Source organism: Tenrec ecaudatus, chromosome 2, assembly GCF_050624435.1.
Source record: "Tenrec ecaudatus isolate mTenEca1 chromosome 2, mTenEca1.hap1, whole genome shotgun sequence".
NCBI classification, from domain to species: Eukaryota; Metazoa; Chordata; class Mammalia; order Afrosoricida; family Tenrecidae; genus Tenrec; species Tenrec ecaudatus.
The window spans coordinates 121,912,755-121,940,081 of record NC_134531.1 but is presented as its reverse complement, the minus strand read 5'-3'; the positions used below and the strand labels follow the sequence as shown (position 1 = coordinate 121,940,081).

Here is a 27,327-nt window from a genome sequence, read left to right as displayed (position 1 = left end):
AATATTAATCTGTAGTTTTACTTTCTCATAGTATCTTTAACTTTTGGTGTTGAAATGATGCTAGCTGAGAAGAATAAGTTAGGATATGTTCTCCCTGATTTTATTATTCCGATGGGATTGTGGCGAAGAGGTTACCATTTATTCCTTAAATATTTGAGAAAATTCACATTTGAAACTTTTTTGGTTTGGTGATTTCTTTGGGAGATTGTTAATTTAAATTTATTTAAAAATTTAAACACATATAGGACTAATTATGTTATTTGTTTCTGTGTGTGTGAATTTTGGCACTTATGTTATCTAAACAGTTCCTTAATTCTATCTAACACTAACAAATTTGTAGGCAGCAAATCTTGTTTTGTATGATCATTTTTTTTGTCCTTTTAATCTCCATGTAGTCAGGGCTGTCCCTGGTCTTATTTTTGATGTTCACAATTGTGCTATTTCTTTTTTTTTTTTTTAGTTAACTTGAATGAAATTTTGTCATTTTTATCAGTTGTTTTATTCAAAGAACCTTTTTTTATTTGTTTTCTATATTGATTTGTTATTTTCAGTTTTATTGATTTCTGGTTAATTAAAAAAGCCATTCCCTTTCTTCAGCTTGTTAATTGAGAAAAGTAAAGATTGAGAAGCCAATGGGACAATGAGAGATTTGCACTTATTGAGTGAGGGCAAAGTACATATTTTGAGCCTTTAAATTAATATTTTATGAAATAATTAGTATATATTTAATTAGGAAAGTCACCGAATAGAGTAATGTTCTTTATCAAACTCAAAGATATTTTAAAACTTTTTTCTACAGATAGTAAATACCTTTTGTTTTTATTTATTTATTTTTTTAATCACCAATTCATTTAATGCTCTTTTAGAAATGTATATGCAAAAGGGTTTGATATTCTTTTATAAACTGTAAACACATCACAGTGGTATTTGGATATCTTACAGACTTAGTAAACAAAAATTGCTTCAAGGCACATTTCAGATGCTTACTGGTACAGATTTATAGTTCTTCATTATTTTTATTTTTTAGGGATCCTGAACTTACAGCTGTTTGCCGAAAATCTGGTACATTAATACTATATCCAGGGGCAGAAGCTACTAATTTGGAAGAATTTATAATAGATTCTCCTATTTACCCATCCACAATTATTATCATTGATGGTACATGGAGCCAGGCTAAGGATATTTTCTTCAAGAATTCCTTATTCCGACTTCCCAAACAGGTAAACAGTTTTATTCTACCAGATGATAAATATAATTGTTTATTTAAATCTTATATATGCTTTTTCTGAGTGGATAAACAAGCATTTTTACATATTAACCTGGTACTCTTTCTATGTATTATGTATATATGTTGTCATCGAGTGACCCTGGGGATAACAAAATGAGACACTGCATGGTCCTGGCCTATCCTCACAGTCATTCCTATCTTGAGCCCATTGTTGCAGCCACTGTGTCAATCTGTCTCCTTGAGGGCCTTCCTCTTTTTGCTGCCCTTCTACTTCACCACGCATGGTATAGTTCACCAGAGACTGGTCTCTCCTGACAACATGTCCAAAGTATGTAAGATGAAATGCCATCCGTGCATTTAAGGAGAACTCTGACCATGCTTCTTTTAAGACATTTGGCTTGTCCTTTTAGCTGTCCATGGTACTTTCGATATTCTTTTCCAGCACCACAATTCAAATGCATCAATTCTTTTACAGTCTTCCTTAATCAATGTTCAATTTGCATAAGCATATGAAGCAGTAGAAAATACCATTGCCTGGATCAGGTGCACTTTACTTCTCAAAGTAATACCCCTGTTTTTCAGTACTCTAAAGAAGTCTTGTGCAGCATATTGGCCTAATGCAATATGTTTTTGGATCTCTTGACTGCTGCTTCTATGAGCATTGATCTTAGATCCAAGCAAGATGAAATCATTGGCATCAACCATTTATCATGATGCTATCTATTGGTCTAATTGTGAGGATTTAGGTCTTATTTATATTGAGTTATAATCCACACTGAAGGCTGATGTCCTTTATCTACAAGTCCTCCTCACTTTCAGCAAGCAAGGTTGTGTCATCTGTTTATCACAGGTTGTTAATAAGCTTTCCTCTAATTCAGATGCCACACTCTCCTGTGTATAATCCAGTTTCTCTGATGATTTGTTCAGCATACAAACTGAATAAGTATGTTGAGAGGATACAACACTGGTGCACACCTCTCCTGAATTTAAACCGTGCAACATTCCCTTATTCTGTTCCTGAAACTTCCTCTTGATTCATGCACAAGTTCCCTGCACAATGAAGCACTCTGGAATTCCCATTCTTCTCAAGGTTATCCATAGTTTGTTCTGGTCTACAGGTTTGGATGCCTTGGCATAGTCAATAAAATACAAGTAATCATTATTTTGGTAGTTCAAGATACATTTGACATGGACAGTGATAATTCTTGTTCCAAGTTGTCTTCTGCATGGACCCTGAATCTCTGGTAGTTCCCTGTCAATGCACTACTGCAACCTTTTTTTGGAGAATCTTCAACAAAATATTATTTGCTTGTGATATCAATGATATTTTTCTATAATTTGCTCATTCTATTGGGTCACCTTTCTTTGGAATGGGTCCAAATAAGGATCTCCAGCAATTTGTTGGCCAAGTAGCTGTCTTCCAAATTTCCTAGTATAGATGAGTGAGTGCTTCCCATTCTTTATTTGCTTATTTAACGTTTTAGTGTGTATTCCATCAATTTCTGGAGCCTTGTTTTTGGCTAAGTTCTTGAGTGCAGTTAGAACTTCTTCCTTCAGTACCATTGGTACTTCCTTTTTAATTTTTCTAACTCTAGGTTTTTTCACATTTCATTATAGTATTTGTGTTAGTCTGGGTAGACTAGAAAAACAAATCCATAGACACTCATATGTGTATAAGAAAGAAGTTTATATACGAGAGCAGTTGAATAGAGAGAAAACATCCCATCCTAGTCCAGATCAAATCCATAAGTCCGATATTTGGCCCAGATGTCCAATATCAGTTTATAAAGTCTTCTTCAGACTCATGAGGCATATGCAAGGATGTCGAATGCAGGAAGATCACAGGTCAGTGGGTGGGAAGTCTTGTGGATCCAGTGGCGTTGTTAGCATCTCAGTGCTGGCAGGGCTGTCCACATGGCTTCTCTGGCTCCGGAGGTCCGACTCCATCAGCCCCTTCACCTGTCTTCTGCACAAGGATGTCTTACAGAGAATGAACTAAGAGAGAGTGTGTCTCCCTCCTCTAAGGAGGAAAATACAGGAGTTCCCAGAATCCTCAGGAGAAGGTCATGCCCACATAGAGGCCTGATTGGCTATATCCTAATTGACAGGCTAGACTCCACCCTATGCTCTTAATTCTCAAATTGACACCAGATTATGTAAGTGCCACAGTATTTAACCATGTCATCTTGAGCTGCCCTTTGAAATTTTCTGTTCTGCTCTTTGACTTCATCATTTCTTCCATTTGCTTTAGCTATTTTTCAATTAAGAGCAAGTTTCAGTCTCTTTTGACATCCACTTTGACCTTTTCCTTCTTCCTTGTCTTTTTAATGACCTTTAGCTTTCTTCACGAATGATGTTCTTGGTGTCCCCTCACAGCTCATCAAGTCTTCAATCATCAGTGTTCAATGCACAAATCTGTTCTTGAGATGTTTTTGAAATCCAGGCGTGGATAACTTGTGGTCGTGTTTTGGCCTTTGTGGACTTGTTTTAATTTTCTTCAGCTTTAATCTGAACTTACATATGAGGAGTTGAGCTTACATATGAGGAGTTGATGGTTTGTTCCACAGTCAGTTCCTGGCCTCGTTTTAGCAGCTTATATTGAGCTTCCCCACTCTGTTTTCCCACAGATGTAGTCACTTTGATTTCTGTGTATTCCATTAGGGAAGTCATGGGCATTTGTGTTGTTGAAAAAAGGTATTTGCTATGAACAAGTCGTTGATCTTGCAGAATTCTTTCATGTGATATCCAGCTTCATTTCTTCACCAAGGCTATATTTTCCAACTACTTTTCATCCTTCGTTTCCAAAGTTTGCATTCCAATCATCAATAATTATCATTGTATCTTGATTGCACATTAGATAGGTTTCTTACTGTAAACATTAGTATATTGCTTCAGTTTCTTCATCACTAGCTCTTGTGGCTGATGCATAAATTTTCATAATTCTTGTATTGTTTGGATTCCTTTGAAGGCAGATAGATATAATCCTATCACAGACAACACTGTACTTCAAGATTGGTTTTGAAATTTTTTTTGGACAATGTGTGCAATGCCATTTCTCTCGATTGTATCATTCCAGGCATTGTAAATAATTTGATTTTCTGATTTCAAATGGTCAATGCCTTTCCATTTCAGCTCACTAATGCTTAGGGTATTTATCTATATGTGTTCCATTTCACTTTTGACCACTTCCAATTTTCCTAAATTTAGATTTCACACATTACATGTCCTGATCATTGACAGATTTTTTTTCTGCTGTTTCTTCCTATCTTAAGTCATGCCCTTTCAGACAATGGTGATCCTAAAGGCTCTGGTCCCACAATCTTTACCCAGTCTTGGCACCATGGTCACTACTCTGAGAAAGTAGCTCCTCCTCAGTCACATTTCGAGTGCCCTCTTTCCTGAGAGGCCCATCTTCTGACACTGTCTCCAGCTCTCTTCTGTTTCCATTCATTAGCCCTTCAGTATCTGACAGTGTTTCAAAGCTATACATAAGGTTTCAGTGTCTAATTCCTGCCAACTGTGTAGTAGATTCCTTTATTGTTTATTCTTAGTCTGAAAGCTTCAGTGAAACCTGTTCATTTTGGGTGATGCTGCTGGCATTTGTCATACCAGTGATATAGCTTCCAACATCACAGCAATGCACAAACCAGTACAGAAAGACAAACTACCGGGACACATGGTAGATGTATGTATGAGGAGGCTTTAAAAAGTTATGGAATGTTTCTTTACCAGTTCCTTTTGTCAAACTTAACTATAAGTCAAGCATTTTCTTTCAGTAAGGATCTCTCAGACACTGAATCAGGGAAGTCTAGCATGTAGATTATTTTTTAAGAATTCTGTTATCCTTAATACTTTTACTTATTATATTACCTAGTTTGTATTTGCAGTGACTGAATTTTATGCAATATTTTGTCATTCATTATTGTTTTTTGGTTTATCATTCAGTTTGTTGATATCATTAATTATGATAGTACATTTTTTAAGTTTGAATGATTTTTTTTAAAAAAGAATTTATTTTTGGATGAATATTTACAGAGTAAACACACCAATTTCGGAATGTGTAGTTAAGTGATATTAATTGCATTATATTTTTACTGTCATTCTTAACTTCCCTTTTCAAATTGACCCTCCCCCATTAATGTAAACTGACTGCCACTTAAACTTCCTATAAATTGTTTTAGTTGCTTTTGTAACTTTGAATCCCATATAGAGAGCACAATGCTTAAGACAGAAATTATTTACTGTTTGAGCTGAACTATTGATTTGTTTACTAGAAAAAATGATGAAGTAAAAGAGCTGAACAGAAAATTTTAAAGGGAAGCTTGAGAAGACAAGAAAAACATTACAATGAAATATACAGAAACTCAGAATTGAAATTGGAAAACCAAAAAGGAACAAGATATTAATCTGAAAGAACTGAAGAAAAAATTCACATGAGCTACAATATTGAAAGATTCTATAGGAAACATTGAATACTGCAAGAAACATCAAAAGAAGATTGAAGCAATATGCACAATCACTGTACTGAAAAGAACTTTTGTTCACTCAGCCATTTCAACAGGTAGCATAAGATCAAGAACCAATGATTCTGAATGAAGAAATCCAGTCTACACTGGCAACCAACAACCAACTAATCAACAAAACAGACAAAAAAAATCCAAACTCAGTGCTATTGAGGTGATGTAGGCTCATAGCGACCATATAGGACAGGGCAGAAATACCCTTGTGAGTTTCCAACGCTAATTTTTTACTGTAGTAGAAAGCCCTATCTTCTCCAGAAGAGTTGCTGGTGGTTTTGAATTTCTTACTTTGTAGTTAACAGCTCAGCACCTAGTCATTAGTCCCCCAGGGTTCCTTTAACAAAAAACAAGGGTCCAGGAATTGATGGAATATCAGTTGAAATATTTCAATAAGTCAATGAGGCACTGGAAGAACTTACTACTTATGCCAAGAAATTTGACCAACCAACTGTAAGAGATCCATATTTGTTCCCTTTTTAAAGAAAGATGACCCAACAGAATGTGCAAATTATCTAACAATACCATTAATATTACATGCAAGTAAACTTTTGCTGAAGATCATTCAGAGAAAGTTGCAAGAGAACATTAACAGGGAGATGCCAGAAATTTAGGATGTAGAACAAGGGATATCATTGCTGATATCAGATGGATCTTGGTTCAAATCAGAGAATGTCAGAAAGATATTTGCTACATGTGCAAAAGCATTGGACTCTACATATAATAACCAACTATGGGTAACTTTGAGAAGGATGGGAATTCCAAAATACTTCACTGTGTTCATATGAAACTGGTATGTGGATCAAGAGACAGTTGTGGAATCAAAACATGGGAATACTGTATAGTTTAAAATCAGGAATGGTATGTGACAGAGTTATATCCTCTTACCATACTTATTCAATCTGCATGCTGAGTAAATAATCATAGAAGTTGGACTATGTGACAAAGAACATGACAATCAGGATCAGAAGAAGTCTAATTAATAACTTGTGATAGGCAGATGACACAACCTTACTTCCTGAAAATGAGGAGGCCTTGACGCACTTGCTGTTGAAGAACAAGGATCACAACCTTCAATGTGGATTGCAACTCAATGTAAAGAAAACCAAAATCCTCACAACTGGACCAGTAGGTAATATGATAAATAAAGAGAAGGTTGATGTTGTCAAGGATTTTATCTTGCTTGGATCTATAATCAGTGCTCATGGAAGCAGCAGTTGAGATCACCCAAAGCATTGCAGTAGGTAAATCTGTTGCATAAGACCTCTTTAAAGTGTTGAACAGCAAAGAAATTAATTTGAGGGCTGAGGTATACCTGACTCAAGCCATGACTCTTTTATATATGAAAGGTGGACATTGAATAAGGAAGACTGAAGAATTGAGACATTTGAATTACAGTACTGGAGAACAATAGTGAGAGTACCTTGAACTGCCCAAAGAACAAACAAGTCATCCCTGGAAGAAGTGCAGATAGAATGCTGCTTAGAAGCAAGGATAGGTGCTTTGAGGGTGTCATAGAAGAGATCAGTCTGTGGAAAAATACATCATGCTTGCAAAAGTAGAGGAGCATTACGAAACAGAAAGACCCTTAACTGGCAGGGTTGACACAGAGGCTGTAATGATGAGCTCTAACATAACAATTGTGAGACTAGCAGAGGACAGTATTTTGTTCTGTTGTACATAGGGTTGCTATGACTCTGAACTAACTTAACAGCACCTAACAGCAACAACATTGCTTGGTTTGAAGAAGACTTCAGGGGATAGTTTTGGTCTAAGCTTTTTTAAAAAAAAATCATTTTATTGAGGGCTCTTAGAACTCTTAAAACAATCCATCCATTCATCCATTGTGCCAAGCACATTTGTACATTTGTTGCCATTATCATTTTCAAAAACTTTTCTTTCTACTGGAGTCCTTGGTATCAGCTCTTCATTTCCCCCCTCCCTCCCTCATGAGCCCTTAATAATTTAGAAATTATTATTGTTTTTTCATGTCTTACATTGTATATTGTCTCCCTTCACTTACTTTTATGTTGTCTGTCCCCCAGGGAGGGAGTTATATGTAGAACATTGTGATCAATTCCCCCTTTCTCCTTCACTTTACTCTTATCCTCCTGGTATAACTACTGTCATTATTGGTCCTGAGGGTTTTATCTGTCCCAGATTCCCTTGTTTCCAGTTCTTATCTGTACCAGTGTATATTCTCTGGTCTAGTCAGATTTGTAAGGTAGAACTGGGATCATGATAGTGTGGGGAGGAAGCATTAAAGAAGTAGAGGAACGTTTTATGTTTCATCAGTGCTATACCAAACCCTGATTGGATCGTCTCCTCCCTGGGACCCTTGAGGGGATGTCCAGTTGCCTACAGATGGATTTTGGGTCTCCACTCCACACTCCCCCTCTTTCACAATGATACGATTTTTTTGTTCTGGGTCTTTGATGTCTGATACCTGACCCTATCAACACCTCATTATCACACAGGCTTCTTCCATGTAGACTTTGTTGCTTCTCATATAGCTGGTCGCTCGTTTGTCTTCAAGCCTTTAAGACCCCAGACATTATATCTGTTGATAGCTGGGCACCATCAGCTTTCTTCACCACATTTGCTTTCACCCACTTTGTCTTCAGCAATTGTGTTGGGAAGGTGAGCATCACGGAATGCCAGCTTAATAGAACAAAGTGTTCTTGCATCAAGGGAGTATTTGAATAGAGGCCCAATGTCCATCTGCTACCTTAATACTAAACCTATAAATAAATAAATGTACATAATCTATCTTCCCATCATCATATATATTTACATATGTACATGCCTGTATTTTGACCTCTATAAATGCCTTTTGCATCCTCATGCTTTCCTCTTACTTTCCTCTTGTCCCACTATCATATTCAGCCTTCATTAGGGTGTTAGTAATTCTTCTTGGGTACATTGCTCTTGATCAAGCCCTACCAAACTTCTTAAATCCTCCTCACCATCAATTTAGATCACTTGTGCTCTCTTGTCCCTGGGTTTGTTAATACCCACTTCCTTTCTCCTGCCTAGCCCTCTCCCATGTTCCCCTGGAACCATCTTTTCCATTGTTTTCTCCTCCAGATTGTTTATCCTGCCTATCTTATCTAGATAGGCCTGGAAGATAATTATATGCACAAAAAACAAGACAGAGCAAAATAAAGCAACAAAAGAAAACAATAACAAATGACAACAATAACAACAAAAGAAAAACCTATAAATAGTTCAAAGTCTGTTTGTTGTTAGGAGTGTTTTCCAGTCAAGTCAGATGGGGTATCATGGCCTGGCCCCAAAGTCTATTTTTGGTATTCCCTAGGGACTTTGTTGCTCTGCTCTCCTTGCTGTTCTGTTGCACACCTTTGGTGTTTGCCTCGGTGTGGTGGGGTGAGATTGAGTGCAATTTCTACTGTGTCTCCAGTGTTGCCCCCTATAGCGCTATGGTTCAGGGAGGGAAATCATGTCTTGTATTGGGGCCAGCCCTATGGTCCTCTCTGTTCATTGGCTGCTCGGAGCAGGAATATCATTGTCAAGGCTTGGTGGGCCAGGATGTGCTCCACTCTCTCTTCCTCACTCTTCATTTCCTCCTGTGTGCTTTGATCAAACATGTCCCTCTCCCTGAGCTGTAGCTTCAGTACTGTCCTTTGAAGTGAATTCTTCTTTGGGGAGTGGGGGCTGTCCACATAGTTGGCATTGGGAATGGCCCCTCAGGCCTCTCTATTGGTTTCCTGCTTCATGCTGGTATGTTCCATTTACATCTTGGAGCACCGGGTTGAAGTCCGGTCCCTCTTTCCAATGGAGATATAAACAGTACCCTCCCCTTAGGGGGTTAGTACCCTGTTCCCCTGCTCCCCATGCCATTAAAAATTTTTTTTCTCCCTCCTTTTTACTTGGCTACCATATGTATCCCTGGATTGGGTCTGGCCCCTGCCATACCAACAACAGAACCACACCCCAGGAATGTATGTACACAGTAGCTTTTTCCCTTTCCCCTTTTGCATATTTAAGCTTACCTCAGTGGATTCATATTGTACTTGTCCTTTTGTGCTTGGCATACTTAACTTAGCAAAATTTCCTCCAGTTCTTCCCATGTGACAATGTGCTTCATGCATTCATCACTGCATTTTTTGGAATGTGTAGTACACCATTGTATGTATGCACCACAGTATTCTAATCCATTTGTCTTGTTGATGAAAATTTGGGTTGTTTCGAACTCCTTGCAATTGTAAACTGTGCCGCAAGGAACATTGGGGCACAGATGTCTGGCCGTGGCATGATTCTTGCTTCTTCTGGGCATATGCTCAATAGGGGGATTGCTCGGTCCTATGGTAACTTGATTTCCCTCTGTTTTAGATATTGCCAAATCAATTTCCATAGTGACTGTACATATTACAGGTCTACCAGCAGTGCATGAGAGTTCCTATCTCACCACAGACCCTCCAATACTTGTTGATTTCTGATTTTTTGAATTAGCCTATCTTTGAAGGTGTTAGGTGGTATCTGGTTGTTTTAATTTGAATTTCTCATATTGTTAATGATCTCGAATATTTTCTCATATGTTTATTGGCCATTTGATTTTCTACCCTTGTGAAACTTCTGCTCAGGTCCTTTACCCACCTCCTCATTGGGTAATTAGTTTTTTTTTCTTTTTGGAAGCTAGCAGAGTGTTGTAGATTTTAATAATAAGGCCTTTTTCTGCATCATCAGAAAAAAAAATCTTACCATAGTGAATGAAGGAGGAAGTGCAGAGTGGAGACCCAAAGCCCATTCGTTGGCCACTGGAGATTCCCTCACAGAGGGGGATAAGGGAGGAGATGAGTCAGTCAGGGTGCGATGTAGCACTGATGAAGAATATAGCTTTCCTGCAGTTCCTCAATGCTTCCTCTCCCCTCCCCCCAACTACCATGATGCGAATTCTACCTTGCAAGTCTGGATAGAGCAGAGGATGTACACTGGTGCAGATAGGAACTGGAGGCACAGGGAATTCAGGGCAGATGATACCTTCAGGACCAGGGGTGTGAGGGGCAATACTGGGAGGGTAGAGAGTGAGTGGGTTGGAAAGAGGGAACTGATTACAAGAATATACATGTGACCTCCTCCCTGGGGGACAGACAACAGAAAAGCGGGTGAAGGGAGACACCGGACAGGGCAAGATATGACAAAATAATAATTTATAAATTATCAAGGGCTCATGAGGGAGGGGGAGTGGGGAGGGAGGGGGAAAAGAGGGATCAATGCAAAGGGCTTAAGTGGAGAGCAAATGCTTTGAAAGTGATTAGGGCAAAGAATGTAAAGATATGCTTTATGCAATTACTGTATATATGAATTGTGATAAAAGTTGTATGAGTCCCTAATAAAATGTTAAAAAAAATAAGGCCTTTTTCTGATTTGTCATTGCTAAAGATGTTTTCCCAGTCCATGGTTTCTCTTATTATTCTCTTGGTGAATTCTTTTGATATACCAGTGGTCTGTCGATTCTGTTTATCTTTTCTAAGAACCAACTTTTAGCAGCACTAATTTTTCCCATAGTTTTATTTTCTCTCCCCTGAATCTCAGCCCTGATTTTTACTATTTCTTTTCTTTTGCTATTAGTAGGATTGTCCTGTTGACTCTGCTCTAGTTGCTGTAGATTTTGTGCCAGCATATCAATCATAAAGTCTCGCTTTCTTTTTCATGCGTGCATGTGTTTCTATTAAACTTTCTCTGATAACTGCCTTTGCTGTATCTCATAAGATTTGGTACTTCGTATTCTCATTCTCATTGGTTTCTAGAAATTTTCTAATTTCATCTCCGATCTGGGTGGGCCAGTACACACTCCTTTGACAACAGAGAGTTATTTATCCTCCAATTGTTTGCCCTTGTTTTCTTCATTTTCCTTTTGTGGATTTCCAACCTTATGGTACATAAAAAGGTTTCCTTATGATAACAGTGTGCTTAAATTTAAGCAGTATTGACTTAAGCCCCAGCATGTTCTTTATCTTTGAATATGTACCTTTTGGACTTGAAAAGAATGTGATTATATATATATATATATTTAGGTGAAGAGCTCTGTAAATATCTTATCAGGTCAAATTGTTTAATTGTAGTGTTTAGGTCTCAAGCCTCCTTGTTTAGTTTCTTTCCCTGTGATCTATACTTTCAGAGATTGGTGTATTGAAGTCACCCATTATAAATGGTGAGCCTGTGATTTTTTTCTTCATCTTTTGGAGTGTTTGATTGATGTATTCAGTGGGTTTTTTTGGGGGAAATATATATGTTTAAAATGCTTAGTGTTTATTGTTCTTTAGTTTCCTTGAGCTTTATATATTGTCCCTCCTTATCTCTTTTTATGGTTTGCATTTTGGGGTCAATTTGGGGTCGATTAGGATCGCAACTCCTGCTTTTATTGATATGCTGCTTGCTTGGTTTGTTTTTCTCCAGCCTTTGATTCTCAGCCTACTTTTTGAGATGTGGCTCCTGTAGACAGCAGATTGATGGGTTTTGTTTTCTAAGGCAGTCTGATAGCCACAGTCTTTTAATGCCTGAGTTAAGTCCATTGATATTCAGGGTTATTACAGCCATCTGTGGACTCTCATATCAGCTTATACTTTTATGTTGGCTGTGTTCCTATTTCCTTATCGGTGTATTGTGCATGCGTGCGTGTGTTTCATTCTTGATTTATTTCCCCACTTAAGCCAGTGCTATCTTGGGGGTTGTTTTCTTTTTGTTGCCCTATGGGTGGGATTGTTTTATGTTGTAGTCTCCTACTTGTGCTCAGTTAGTGTTGTTCTTCTGCTCATTCTGGGTCGGGAAGGATATTTCGTAGTGCTGGGTTTCTTTTAATGTATTCTTTGAGTTTTTCCTTGTATTGGAAGAGCCTTATTTCTCCTTCTATCTTGGTAGATAATTTGAATTGATAGAGTATTTTGGGTTTGTGTTATTTTCCTTAAAATTTTCAATATCCTACTTAACATTCTCTTCTTCTTCATAGTGTCTGCTGATAGGTCTGAGCATATTCTTATTTGGGAACCTTTATATGTGTCTGCTGGTTTTTCTCTACCCGCTCTCCTGATTTTCTTCTTTTCCTCACATTTGGATAGTTTAACAAGTACAAGCCTTGGTGTCTTCTTCTGGGGATCCAATCTAGCTGGTGTTCTTTAAGCTTCTTGAATGGTTGCCTGGTTTTCAGTCCTTCAGCTGAGGAAGTTTTCCTCCAAGAATTTTCACTCTATTTGCAGCTGACTTCTTTGCTGTGTCTTTCTCCGCTAATACAGTTATTCTGATGTTGTTCCTCTTGATAGCATCAGACATAACTCCTAGGTTTTCTTCTTTTTTTGATGATCTTATTATACTTTTGTTCATGTTTGAAGTCTGCTTGGCTGTCTTCTACATCACTGGTACAGTTCTCTGCCTCCTCCAGTTGGTTGGTCTTCTACTTGTTTTTATTTTCTTGTCCCTAAGCTCATGTATTTCCCTTTGGTGTGTGGTATTTATCTCCTCTGTCATTTCATTCCTTTTCGGTATTGTTTCCCTCATGTCCTGTATGACTCTAAGCAGCACTCTGAAAATTTATTTCTGTAGCAGATCACTGTATGTTTCCTCTATGCCCATCGTTAGATTCAGGATATTTTCTGACATTGGCTTTTTTTTTTTTTTCAATGCGGTCATTGCCACTGATTGCTGTTTGTGTTGCACTGTTTTAGTGGAGACCGGTTCCATTTTCCAGACATTTGAAGACCACTGGGCTTTCTCTGGCAGACTTGTAACAATGCTTCTTTGAATTGCCTGCAGCTAATTGCACTATGGGATTGGCCTACTGCTTTATCCTCCAGTGGCTTCACTATTTCCCTAGTCAGCCAATATTCTGTTATTTAGAGGACATGTCAGGGGATGCTGGTTAGGTGGCTGTGGACCACAAAGGATGGTTCTGCACTGGATGATCTCACAAGAAGCTGTGATGTTGTGAACTACCGCAGTTTGGAGCGCCACAGAGGGCGTGCAGGACTGCCTGCTGCAGTGGGAGTTCCACATAAGGGAGGTGGGTATGCCTGCTTGGGTGTAGAGCACTGCAAATGGTGGGTGGAATTTCCTTGGTCAGCTAGATCACTGTGGAGGTTGGGCAGAGGTTCCCACAGCAGCGTGGAGAGTTGGAGATTTTTGGCCGAGCTGCCTTAGGCTGTGTGAGGCATTATGGCTGGTGAGAGAAAGTTCTCCCAGTCACATGGGACGACAGATGATAGGTTGGATCTCACCCAATCATGCAGGCGGGATTTCCCCTAGAGGAAGGTGGGTCGCACTTCCCTTGGAGGAAGGTAAGTGGGATTTCCCTTGAAGGAAGTTGGGCATGCTTTGCCAGCCTTGTGTTTATCTGCAGCGGTTGGAGTTCCCTAAGTTGGGTGGACAGCAGGTGTTAATGTTCTAGGCTAAGGGGTGTGACTTGGAGGTTGGCAGTGGTGTGTGAGGGAAAAGGAAAGAGACAAAGAAAAAAAATGAGCCTGCTGAGACTGTGGGGTTACAGAGAGAAGAGAGTGAAACAAAAGTTACAGTATAGCTAAGCCCCAATCCCTGACTGTGGGACTGAAAGGGTTTAAACGCTGCCCCAAGTGGGCAACAAGCTTGACTGTGTTGAGATAAAGCTCTTAGGCCGGCTCCAAAGGATCCTGGCTCTGGCCGAAACAGTGTTGGGGCAAAGGTTAAACCCTGGTTGGCCTCTACTATGGTAAGCCAAAGTCCTCCAGCTCCTGAAAACTTAGTGGATCTGTGCCTCTCTGTCTTGTGTGATGCTCCTCCTGTGATCCAGCAGTGTAAAATTTCCCCCTTAGTGACTCTCCTGCACTGATTCCTGCGGAGTCCTTCTGGTATGTGTTATTCAGTCGCCATCTTGCCAGAAATCAACTCGTCAAAGTTTTAAAGACTATCATACCAATAATTTTAAAGGGATTCCTCCAGCTTTTATCACTCCAGATAATCTGGTACCATATCAATTATAATTTGAAATTGTTCTACAACTTTCTTCTTTTGGTCAGGATATTTTTACAGGGAAATATTCACTTTCTGACTAGACACACATTCTGTTTTTTCCCCTCTTCCTCATCTTATTTACGAGTCTTGTGGGTAGCCTCTTGATTTCTGGAGAACTTCTACTCCTTTTTTTATTTTTAAATAGTCAACATTTTATTTTTATTTTGGTAAAAGGCTAATAGAGCAAATTAATATCCCATTCAATAATTTGAATGTATTTTGTTATATGACAAGTTGCAATCACCTCAATGTAATACATTCTTCCCAATGATTCCCTGGGTTCGTCGTTTCTGTTCATCTATCCTTCCTGTCTCCTTCCTGTCATCTGAATTTTGTTTTCAGGCAAATACTGCCCTTTTGGTCTTTGTGTGATTAATTATCTTGAGAAGCATGTTCTTCCCAGTAATATAATTCACTTTATAGGCCTGTCTATTTTCTGACTGAAAGATGATTTCTCGGGATAGGCTTAGTTTCAGGCTTGAGGTTGTCATATAATTGGGGGGCTTTATGAGTCTCTATAAGACAAGTAAGTGTAACCTTCTTTAGGATTTTGAATCGTACTCCACATCTTTCTCCCATTTTTAAAAAGACTTTCTATTGTCATTCCTATTAGATTCCTATTCGAGTTATTCCTGTCAGTTGCCACCATCTTGGTTTATTTCCCTCCTTAGTCAAAAGGAGACTATTATTTGTTTGATCTATTAGTTAATATAATTGCTTTCTGGAACATTTTTTACTCTTCTTTGCTCTGGACAGGAAGTTGAATCATAGATGGCAATCTGTAAGTTTTTTTTTGTTCTCTAGACTTCAATGATTTTTTTAGTTCGTATTTGTTTTTTATAAAATGATACAGTTTTTATTTGAATAATTTGACTTATATCTAGTTGTTAGTAAGTTGTAAGTTTTTAAGACACCATTAACTAATCTCTAATGTAGGATATAGAGCACTATCATGGACTCTGGCATGCCACTGAGGCTGTCTAATACTTCAACCTATTGACTCATTCCTACAAAGTGCTTAGAAGCTTGAAAAGCTTTGCCTTCTGTATTCAACTATATATACCTGTAACACAAATAAATACATTTTTAAGAAATATCCACATCTAAACATATTTGTAGCTGTACTCCCATACACCCTTCCACAACTGTTCAGCTTACCTATTGTATTAGACTGCGTTTTCTAGAGAAACAAATCCAGTGACACTCATGTGTGTATTTGAGAGTTTTCTATCAAGAAGTGTGTTAGACAGTGTTCTCTAGAGAGATAAAACCAGGTTGCTGATAATTATATATATATATATATATATATATATATATATATATATATATATATTTATAAAGATAGATAAATAACACAAGAAATGAACAGTTAAATTATAACATATATAATACAAGAAATGAACAGTTAAGTTATAAATAGATTGATGTATAATAAAAGAAATGAACAATTAAATTATAAAGCAGTACAAATGGCTCAGTGCGACTCACTCCGTGAGAGAGTTGTGAGATACTAGCATTCCTTCAGGTCTTGAGGTCTGTCAGGTAGTCCTCTGTAGAGAGAGAGAGCTAGGCTCTCCCAGCACAGGCAGCAAACAGCAAGGCAGGTCACAAAACCGTCAGCCAGATCACCAACTATCAGTCCTCACCTTCGGAGATGTAAATTTCATTTGTGTGTTCTTAAAGGGACCTCAACTTACAGTGACACAGTCCACAGGCTAGGCGTCCCACAGGTAGTGTTCCCTTTAAAATGAAGCATAGAACAAACAAGGCAGCTGCAATCTGGCCCAATGATTAAAGAGCGAGAGACAAGAAAGGCAAGGCTTACTGTGCCACTTATGTCTCCTCCCTTCAATTAATCCCACTTGTGTTTATTGGCCAGGCTGGCACAACAAACTATCTCAAACAAATCCAGTGACACTCATCTATGTATTAGAGAGTTTTCTATCAAGAAGTAATTAATTATATATTAAGAAGACATCCCTTCTAGTTCAACTCAAGTCCATAAGTAATACTAGTTGATAACTCTTTAGACTCACATAACCACACTAAATAATGCAGAAAGCAGTAATATCACAAGCCGGTGGGTGCAGAGTCACATGGATTCAAGGTTTGTGGAAACATGGCAGGAGGTCCCCAGCAGCTCTTAGGGTCAGTGGTAGAGTCCCAGCAAGCAGATGGGCAAAGGGGTAGAAAGCGAAGGATGTTCCCAGTTCCCTGTGGTATAGAAAGCCATACCTCCAGGAGACAGTGTTAGGTTGTGATCTGATTTAGATATTGCATTCCACTCCCATTCTTTCATACATCTAGTTGACATAAAATCATCTACTACACCTGGATACCTATATACCTGTGTGTCCACTCATAAATTATTAGTTGTTATTACTGTTATTTCACTGTAGTGTATGTATGTAATATTGCTTACTCTTGTTGCCTTTTACTCTAAAATACCTTCCAATATCCTCCTTTGCCTTAGGCGTGTTGGGCTGATGTCCTTAATGGCATTGCCTTTCCCTTTACCCATATTGACTGTCTCTATTCAGTGATTTGTCCTCCTTTCCCTCTCATCCCCAATAGCCAACAAAGAATGTTTCTTTAGATGCATAAATCTTCTCGAATTTTAAAAATAGTGCTCTTATACAATATTTGTGCTTTTGTAATAGATCTATTTCACTGAGCATAGTTTTCTCCAGATTCATCCATGTTATGAGAATTTTTTTTTTACATTTCATTAGGGGCTCATACAACTCTTATCACAATCCATACATAGAAAATTTTGTGAATTAATAGGTATTCTTAAAGTTGCATAGTATGTATTATAGTTTATTTATCCCCTCATCTGTTGATGGTCAATTAAGTTGTTTCCTTCTTTTTTGCTATAGTGAGTAATGCTATATTGAAAATGTTTGTATATATATATATATGTTATAGATCTGATATCTCTAGAATATGTATGACTGGTCCTGGGATTACTGGATCATGCAGTAATTCTGTTTTTAATGTTTTAAGGAAATGCCATACTGTTTTCCACAGTTTGTTTTTAGTCTCATCAACAGTGAATGAGTTCCTCCACACTGTATGTGTATCTCGAAGTACTTGCAGAAACATTTGTTTTCTCTGTGTGTGTGCTTTAACATTGGTATTGTTGTGGGGATGAGGTAATATCTCACTGTTCTTTTGCTTTGCATCTCTCAAATTGCTAATTACTACATGCATCTATTCATCTATTAGTTGACCATTTGAAGATCTATTTTGTTGAAGTGTCCCTTTTTTGCCCTTAACTCATTTTAAAATTGGATTGTTTGTGCCTTTTGCGGTTGAAATATTAAAGTATTTTATTAATTTTAGAGTGTAATCCTTCGTCTGGTATGCCATTGCCAAAAATTTCCTGCCTGTGTGCTTTCTTTTTATTCTTTTGGGAAAATCTTATGATATACATAAATGTTTGTTTTTTAGGAGCAACCAGTTACCTAGCTCATATTTTGCCACTTGCGAAATAATACTTATGCTACAAATTAGAGCCCCAATTTTGCCTGTGTTTTAAAAAATAATCCTTATAATTATCTGTTACATAAAATGTAGGTCTTTGATCCATCATGCGTTAATTTTTGTATAGGGTAAGATATGGGTTCTGTTTCATATTTCTGCAATTGAAGATCCAATTTTTGCCAACATTATTTATTAAAGAGATTATCTCTTCCCCATTTAATGAATTTTGCCCTTTATTAAAGATCACCTGCTCATGGTAAATGGATTTATTTATGGATATTCTGATTTCTGTCCTATTGTTCTTTTTGTCTTTTTTACTGGTGCCATGTTGTTTTGGTTGCCTTGGTGGTATAGTAGGTTTGAGGTTGGGGAGTGTGTTAGTCTGGATAGACTAGAGAAACAAATCTATAGAAACTCATATGTATATAAGAGAGTTTGATATAAAAGGTAAGTATATATTAAGAAAGCATCCCAACACCATCCAGTCCAAGCCCATAAATCTGACATTATCCCATATGTCTGACATCACAAAGTCCTCTCAAATTTACAAAACACACACAATAATGCTGAATGCAGGAGGAAAGCTGAGTTAGTGAGCGTGTAAGCATCTCAGCACTGGCAGGGGTCTCCACATGGCTTCTCCAGCACCCAGGGCTGCATCAGCGTAGGTCCATGTGGCTTTTCCTCAGGGATGTCTCGCAGGAAGTGAACCTTGTCAGCTGAGGCAAAGAACTACCATATATACTCTACTATAAGTTGACCCAAATATCAGCCAAGGCACCCAATTTTACCACAAAAACTGCATTAAAATGTGCTGAAAAACTTGGCTTATACACAAGTATATATGGTAGCTAGGGCAGCTGCAACACTGGCTTGACCATCAGAGAACAAGAGACCAGAGAACAAGAAAGACGAGGCTCACCAAGCCATTTATCTCTCCAGCCTTCATTTAATCCCACATGTGTTTATCAGCCTGGTTGGCACAATAAACTTTAATTATCACAGGGATCTACTTTGTTCTTTTTTTTTTTCTTCAATACTGCTTTGCTTATCTGGGATCTCTTTCATATAAACTTGGTCATTAACTTTTCTATCCATGAGTATGGTATGTTCTTTCATTTATGTACGTTTCTTTTGGTTTTATGCAATAGTATTTTGCAGTTTATTTGTATAGGTCTTTTATTATTCAACCCCGGTTAAGTTTATTCTTAAATATTTCATATTTTTGTTGGTTATTATAAATCATATTGTTAACCATTTCAGAGTTCTCTGTTACTGTAGAGAAATTTGACTGATTTTTGTATAATGATCTTATACCCTGAAACATTCTATTAATTCTAGTAGGTTTCTTATAGAATCTCTTGGATCTTTTTGTTCATAGGATTGTATCATTTTCAAAAAGGAATAGTTATATATATCTATTTTTACTAATTTTTACTAAATTTTTACTAATATCTATATTGACTAATTTGGGTGCATTTCTGCTGTATTTCTATGTGTAGAACTTCCAGTAAAGTATTTAATAAGATTAGTGATGAAGGACATCTTGTCTGGTTCCCATTCTCAAGGGGAATGCATTCATTTAGTCTCTTTTGAGAGTAATGTTGATTTTTTGTGTATGCTGATAATTATGTTAAGGTGTTTCTTGCCTACTCCTATTTTGCTGAAATTTTTAATCAGAAAAGGTGTTAATTACATTTCAGATAACTATTTTTGTAGTTAACAACTTATTAAACCTTCTAATAGCTTACCCTACCCACATTTTGTTGTTGTTGTTATTATTCTTCTAGTGTTTTGTTTGTCTTGGATCTCTTCTATATAAAGTTGGTGCCAATTTTTTCCACATCTTGGAGGAAAGATACTGGGACTTACATCAGAATGGCATTATATTTATAGTGTTCCTTGGGTAGTGTTGACATTTTCAAAATGTTGTCTCCTTATCTGTGAACGTAGAACAGTCATCTGTTTATCTAGGTTACTTAGTTTTTTTTTTTGTTTTTTTTTTGCTTTCTTTTTTTTTTTTAATTTTAACAATTTATTGGGGCTCATACAATTCTTTTCACAGTTCATATATATACATACATCAATTGTATAAAGCACATCTGTACAGTCTTTGCCCTAATCATTTTTTTCTCTTTTCTTCTTTTACATTTTATTAGGGACTCATACAACTCTTACCACAATCCATACATATACGTACATCAATTGTATAAAGCACATCCATACATTCCCTGCCCCAATCATTCTCAAGGCATTTGCTCTCCACTTAAGCCCCTTGCATCAGGTCCTCTTTTTTTCCCCCTCCTCCCTCCCCATTCCCCCCTCCCTCATATGCCCTTGGTAATTTATACATCGTTGTTTTGTCATATCTTGCCCTATCCGGAGTCTCCCTTCCCCCCTTCTCTGCTGTCCCTCTCCCAGGGAAGAGGTCACATGTGGATCCTTGTAATCAGTTCCCCCTTTCCAATCCACTCACCCTCCACTCTCCCAGCATTGTCCCTCACACCCTTGGTCCTGAAGGTATCATCCACCCTGGATTCCCTGTACCTCCAACCCTCGTATGCACCAGTGTACAGCCTCTGTCCTATCCAGCCCTGCAAGGTAGAATTCAGATCATGGTAGTTGGGGGGAGGAAGCATCCAGGATCCGGGGGAAAGCTGTGTTCTTCATCGATACTACCTCACACCCTAATTAACCCATCTCCTCTCCTAAACCCCTCTATGAGGGGATCTCCATTGGTCGACACTTGGGCCTTGGGTCTCCACTCTGCACTTCCCCCTTCATTTAATATGATATATATATATACATATATATACATACATATATACATATACACATATATACACATACATACACACACTTACATCTTTTTTTTTTTTGCATGATGCCTTATACCTGGTCCCTTGGGCACCTCGTGATCGCACTGGCCGGTGTGCTTCTTCCATGTGGGCTTATTTGCTTCTGAGCTAGATGGCCGCTTGTTCACCTTCAAGCCTTTAAGACCCCAGACACTATCTCTTTTGATAGCCGGGCACCATCAGCTTTCTTCACCACATTTGCTTATGCACCCATTTGTCTTCAGCGATCCTATCATGGAGGTGTGCAGTCAATGATATGATTTTTTGTTCTTTGATGCCTGGTAACTGATCCCTTTGGGACCACTCGCTCACTCAGGCTGGTGTGTTCTTCCATGTGGACTTTGTTGCTTCTGAGCTAGATGGCCGCTTGTTTATCTTCAAGCCTTTAAGACCCCAGTCACTATCTCTTTTGATAGCCGGGCACCATCAGCTTTCTTCACCACATTTACTTGTTCACACACTTTGGCTCCAGCCGTTGTGTCGGGAGAGTGAGCATCATAGAGTTCCAATTTAATAAAAGAAGGTATTCATGCATTGAGGGAGTGTTTGAGTAGAGGCCCAAGGTCCTTCTGCCACCTTAATACTTGACCTATAAATATAGACACATAGATCTATTTCCCCATCCTCCTATATATATTTGCATGTACATGTCTTTGTCTAGACCTCCATGAATGCCCTTTGACTCCTAGCTCTTTCCTCCATCTCCCTTGACTTTCCTCCTGCCCTACTACCATGCTTCATCGCCACCTGGGCTAGAGTATACCTCTTCTCTAAGCAACCTTACCCTTGATCATTTCCCACCAGGCCTGCCACTCCCACTTCTCTACCATTTGGGGTCCCATGTTTTTCCCTTGTCCCTGGGTTTGTTAACACCACTTCCTTACCCCCCCCTACCCCCCCACCCCAAGTCCCCCCAAAACTGTCGGTCCCGTTGTTTTTCCTCCAGATAGTTCATCCAGCCTGTCCTATTCAGACAGACTTGTGGAGTCACTAACATGCATGAAAACTAGACAGAGGAAAACAAAGCAACAGTATACAACCAGACAACAAAACAACAAAAACAAACCACTGACAAAGAACAGAATAAAACAGTTCACAAGAGAAAAGCTTGTAGTTAGTTCAGGGATCGTTTGCTGGCCCTTAGGAGCTTTTTCCAGTCCAGTCTGTTGGGGCACCACGCCCTGGCCCTGAAGTCCACTTTCAGCATTCCCTGGGGACCTTGCCACTCCATTCCCTTGCTGTTCCGCTGCACTCCCCCAGTGATTTGCCTCGGTGTGGTGGGATCAGGTCAGGTGCAATTCCCACACTGTGTCTCCGGTGCTGTCCCCTGTATCGCCCTTAGTCACTGAGGGGCATCATGTCTCATAGTGGGGCCAGCCATGTTGTTCTCTCTGTGGACTGGCTGCTCTACTCAGGAACATCATCATCACGGCCTGGTGGGCCAGGCTGTGCTCCACTCTCTCCTCCTGCCCCTTCATCTGCTCCCGTGTGCTCTGATCAAATATGTCCATCTCCCAGAGCTGCAGAGTCAATGTCGTCCTTTGGAAAAAATTCTTTTCGGGGGAGGGGCAGGAATCCACTTAATTTATGGTGCTGGGGCCAGCCTCCCAGACCTCTCCACCGGTTCCCTCCTCCACACCGGGATGTTGCGTTCACACCTTGCGACACTGGGTTGAAGTCTGTTCCCACTTTCCCTGTGGAGATATAAACAATACCCTCCTCTTGGGTGGATTAATGCCCTATGACCCCACTACCCTTTTCTTCCTTGTATTCATCCTTTTGTTTTCCTTTCCCCACCTCCTCCACCATTGTCTACCATGTACATCCCTGGTTTTGGTCTGGTCTCTTCCATACTACCCCGTCTTCACCCCTAAAATGTTTGTATACAGTAGCTTTTTTCCCTATGCCACTTTTGTTTTTTAAAAAAAAAATTTTTTTTTAATTCTTACCTCAGCGGACTCATGTTGTACTTGTCCTTTTGTGCCTGACTTACCTCGCTTAGCATGATTTCCTCCAGTTCTTCCCATGCCGCTATGTGCCTCATATGTTCATCACTGCTCTTTAGTGATGCGTAGTATTCCATTGTATGTATATACCACAGTTTTTTAATCCAATCGTCAGTTGATGGAAATTTGGGTTGCTTCCAACTCCTTGCAATTGTGAACTGTGCCGCAATGAACATTGGAGCACAGATGTCTGGTCTTGGTTTGTTTCTTGCCTCTTCTGGGTATATGCCCAGTAGGGGGATTGCTGGGTCATATGGTAACTCTATTTCCATCTGTTTTAGGTATCGCCAGATTGATTTCCATAGTGGCTGTACGTACTTACAGTCCCACCAGCAGTGGATGGGAGTTCCTGTCTCCCCACAGCCCCTCCAACACTTGTTGCTTTCTGATTTTTTGAATTGGGCTACCTTTGAGGGTGTCAGGTGGTACCTCATTGTTGTTTTAATTTGCATTTCTCTTATGGCTAAAGATCGGGAACATTTTCTCATATGTTTGTTGGCCATTCGGATTTCTGCCCCTGTGAAACTTCTGTTTAAGTCCTTTGCCCACCTTTCAAGTGGGCTATTGGTTTTTTTCTTTTTGGAAGCTAGCAGAGTACTGTAGATTTTAGTAATAAGGCCTTTGTCTGATGTGTCATTGCTAAAGATGTTTTCCCAGTCTGTGGACTCTCTTATTACTCTCTTGGTGAATTCTTTAGATGTACACAAGTGTTTTATCTTCAGTATATCCCATTTGTCGATTTGTGCCTCCTCTGTGTTTGTGTCCTTCCCTATTTCTGATAGCCTGTGTATTCCCTGCGCCAAAGTTCTCAAGTTGGTCCCAATTCCCTCATTGATGGCCCTAATAGTTTGGGGTTTAACTTCAAGGTCTGTGATCCACCTTGAGTTTATTCTTGTGCATGGAGTGAGATAAGGGTCTTGCTTCATTTTTCTGCATGTTGATATCCATTTTTTCCAGCACCACTTGTTAAAGAGGGCATCTGCTTCCCATTTGATCTTTTTGGGGCCCTTGTCAAAGATCAGCTGTGTGTATGCTGATGCTTTTATTTCTGGGTTTTCAGTTCTTTTCCATTGGTCTGAGTATCTGTCATTGTACCAATACCATGCAGTTTTGAGAACTGTGGCTGTATAGTATGTGCCAAAGTCAGGTAAAGCAAGCCCTCCCACGGTGTCCTTCTTCTTGAGGAGTTCTCTGCTAATTCTGGGCTTCTTCCCTCTCCATATGAAGTTGGTAATCAGTTTTTCCATTTCTTTGAAGAAAGATGATGGTAATTGTATCGGGATAGCATTAAACTTATATAGTGCCTTTGGCAGAACTGACATCTTAACTATATTAAGTCTCCCAATCCAAGAGCACGGAATATTCTTCCATTTGTTGAGGTCGCTCTTGGTTTCTTGTAATAGTGTTCTATAGTTTTCCCTATATAGATCTTTTGTTTTTTCAGTCAAGTGTATCCCTAGATATTTCAGTTTGTGTTTGGCTATTGTGAAGGGTACCACCTTTTTGATCTCTTCTTCTGTGGTCTTATCTGATGTGTATAACAGTCCGATGGACTTCTGTTTATTGATCTTGTATCCTGCCACTCTGCCAAACTCCTCTATTGCTTCCAGTACTCCCCTTGTGGAACTTTTGGGATTTTCCATATATAAAATCATATCATCTGCAAATAACGATAGTTTCACCTCTTCCTTCCCCAGACGAATACCTTTGATGTCACTTCTTTGCCTTATGCTGTTAGCTAAAACCTCCAGCACGATATTAAATAGGAGTGGAGACAAGGGTCATCCTTGTCTGGTTCCCTTTTTCAGTGGGATTGTGTTAGTCTTTTCTCCATTGACTACCACTTTGGCTGTTGGTTTTTCATATATAGCTTGTATTGTCTTGAGGAACTTTCCTTCCATTCCTATCTTCGCTAGTGTCTTAAACAGGAATTGGTGTTGGATGTTGTCGAATGCTTTTTCTGCGTCTATTGATATTATCATGTGATTCTTATACTTTTTCATGTCAATGTGACGAATAATACTAATGGTCTTTCGTATGTTGAACCATCCCTGCATCCCTGGTATGAATCCCACTTGGTCATGGTGAATTATTTGTTTTATATACTTTTGTATTCTGTTGGCTAGTATTTTGTTAAGGATTTTTGCATCAATGTTCATTAGGGATATCGGTCTGTAGTTCTCGATTCTTGTGGGATCCTTGCCCGGTTTGGGTATCAGAGTTATACTAGCTTCATAGAAGGAGTTTGGGAGTTTGCCATCTTTTTCTATGTTTTGGAAAAGTTTGTGTAGGATTGGTATTAGTTCTTCCCTGAATGCTTGGTAGAATTCTCCAGTGTATCCATCTGGTCCAGGGGATTTTTTTGTTGGTAATCCCTTGATAACCTTTTCTATTTCTTCTATTGCGATGGGTCTGTTGAGATTTTTGATGTCCACTGAGGATAGTCTAGGGAGGGATTGTTTTTCCAGGAATTTGTCCATGTCTTCCAAATTGTTGAATTCATTGGAGTACAGTCCTTCATAGTATTGTGTAACTATCCTTTTGATTTCATTAGGGTCTGTTGTAATGACCCCTCTTTCATCCCTTATTCTTGCTATTGAGATTTGTTCCCTCCTTTCTTTGGTTAGGTTTGCCAATGGTCTATCGATCCTGTTTATCTTTTCAAAGAACCAACTTTTAGCGATATTAATTTTTTCCAAAGTTTTTTTATTTTCCCTCTCCTGAATCTCAGCCCTGATTTTTATAATTTCTTTTCTTTTGCTATTAGTAGGGTTGTCCTGCTGACTCAGCTCTAGTTTTTGTAAATTTTGTGTCAGCGTATCCGTCATGAGTCTCTCTTCCTTTCTCAGGTGTGCTTGTATTGCTATGAACCTTCCTCTGATGACTGCCTTTGCTGTGTCCCATAAGTTTTGGTACGTCGTGTGCTCATTTTCGTTGGTTTCGAGAAATTTCCTGATTTCGTCTCGGATCTGCACCAGTATGCACTCCTTTTGCAGTAGAGAGTTATTCATCCTCCAATTATTTGCTCTTATTTTCTTTGTCTTCCTTTTGTTGATTTCCAGTCTTATGGCACAGTGGTCAGAGAGAGAGGTCTGTATTATTTCAATGTGCTTAAATTTATGTAGATTTGCCTTATGCCCCAGCATGTGGTCTATCTTCGAATATGTGCCATGAGGACTTGAAAAGAATGTGAAATTTTTTGTATTTGGATGAAAAGCTCTGTAAATATCTATTAGGTCAAATTGTCTAATTGTGGAGTTTAGCTCTCTAGTCTCCTTGTTGAGTTTCTTTCCCTGTGATCTATCTTTCTCAGTGAGTGGTGTGTTGAAGTCACCCACTATAATTGTCGAGTCTGTGATTTCTTTCTTAATCTTTTGGAGTGTTTGGTTCATGTATTGAGCTGGTCTCTCATTCGGGGAATATATGTTTACAATGCTTAGTGGTTCATTGTCTATCATTCCCTTGAGCATTATATAGTGTCCCTCTTTATCTCTTTTTATGGTTTGCACTTTGAGGTCAATTTTCTCCGAGATAAGGATTGCAACCCCTGCTTTTTTTGTGTTGCTGTTTGCTTGGTAGGTCCTTCTCCAGCCTTTGATTCTCAGCCTATTTTTGTCTGTAGCCTTGAGGTGTGTCTCCTGTAGGCAGCAAATTGATGGGTTGTGTTTTCTAAGCCATTCTGCAAGTCTCAGTCTTTTAATGCCTGAGTTCAGGCCATTGATATTCAGGGTTATTATCTCCATGTGCGGACTCTGTGATGCCATTTTATACTTTTTGTGTTGGGAGTTTTCCTACTTTCCTTTCTCATTAGTGTGTGTTTTGTGTGTGTATCATTCTTGACTTCTTTCCATCCTTAAGTCATTGCTATCTTGGGGTCTGTTTTCTCTTTGTTGTGCTCTGGGTGAAGTTGTTCTATGTGCTGGTGTCTTATTTGTGCTTGGTGAGTGTTGTTCTTCTGCCCATACTGAGTCGGCGAGGATCTTTTGTAATGCTGGGTTTGTTGTAACGTATTTTTTGAGTTTTTCCTTGTCTGGGAAGACTTTTACTTCTCCATCGATCTTGATCGATAATTTGGCTGGGTAGAGTATTCTTGGATTTGTGTTGTTTTCTTTCAATTTTTGGAATATGTTACTCCACTCTCTCCTTTTTTTCATAGTTTCTGCTGATAGGTCTGAGCATATCCTTATGTGGGAACCTTTATATGTGATTGCTTGCTTTTCCCTAGCTGCTCT

The 27,327-nt window shown here is 38.9% G+C and overlaps 1 protein-coding gene across 1 annotated transcript in view; it reads left to right on the top strand.

Annotated features, from left to right (window-relative positions):
- The window catches only part of DTWD2 (DTW motif tRNA-uridine aminocarboxypropyltransferase 2), a 192,238-nt gene that overhangs the window by 104,696 nt on the left and 60,215 nt on the right, over window positions 1-27,327 (top strand). Inside the window, exon 4 of the mRNA XM_075543088.1 lies at window positions 1,028-1,220. Within this exon, the coding sequence (XP_075399203.1) occupies window positions 1,028-1,220 (193 nt within the window). The remainder of the gene's footprint in view (window positions 1-1,027; window positions 1,221-27,327) is intronic.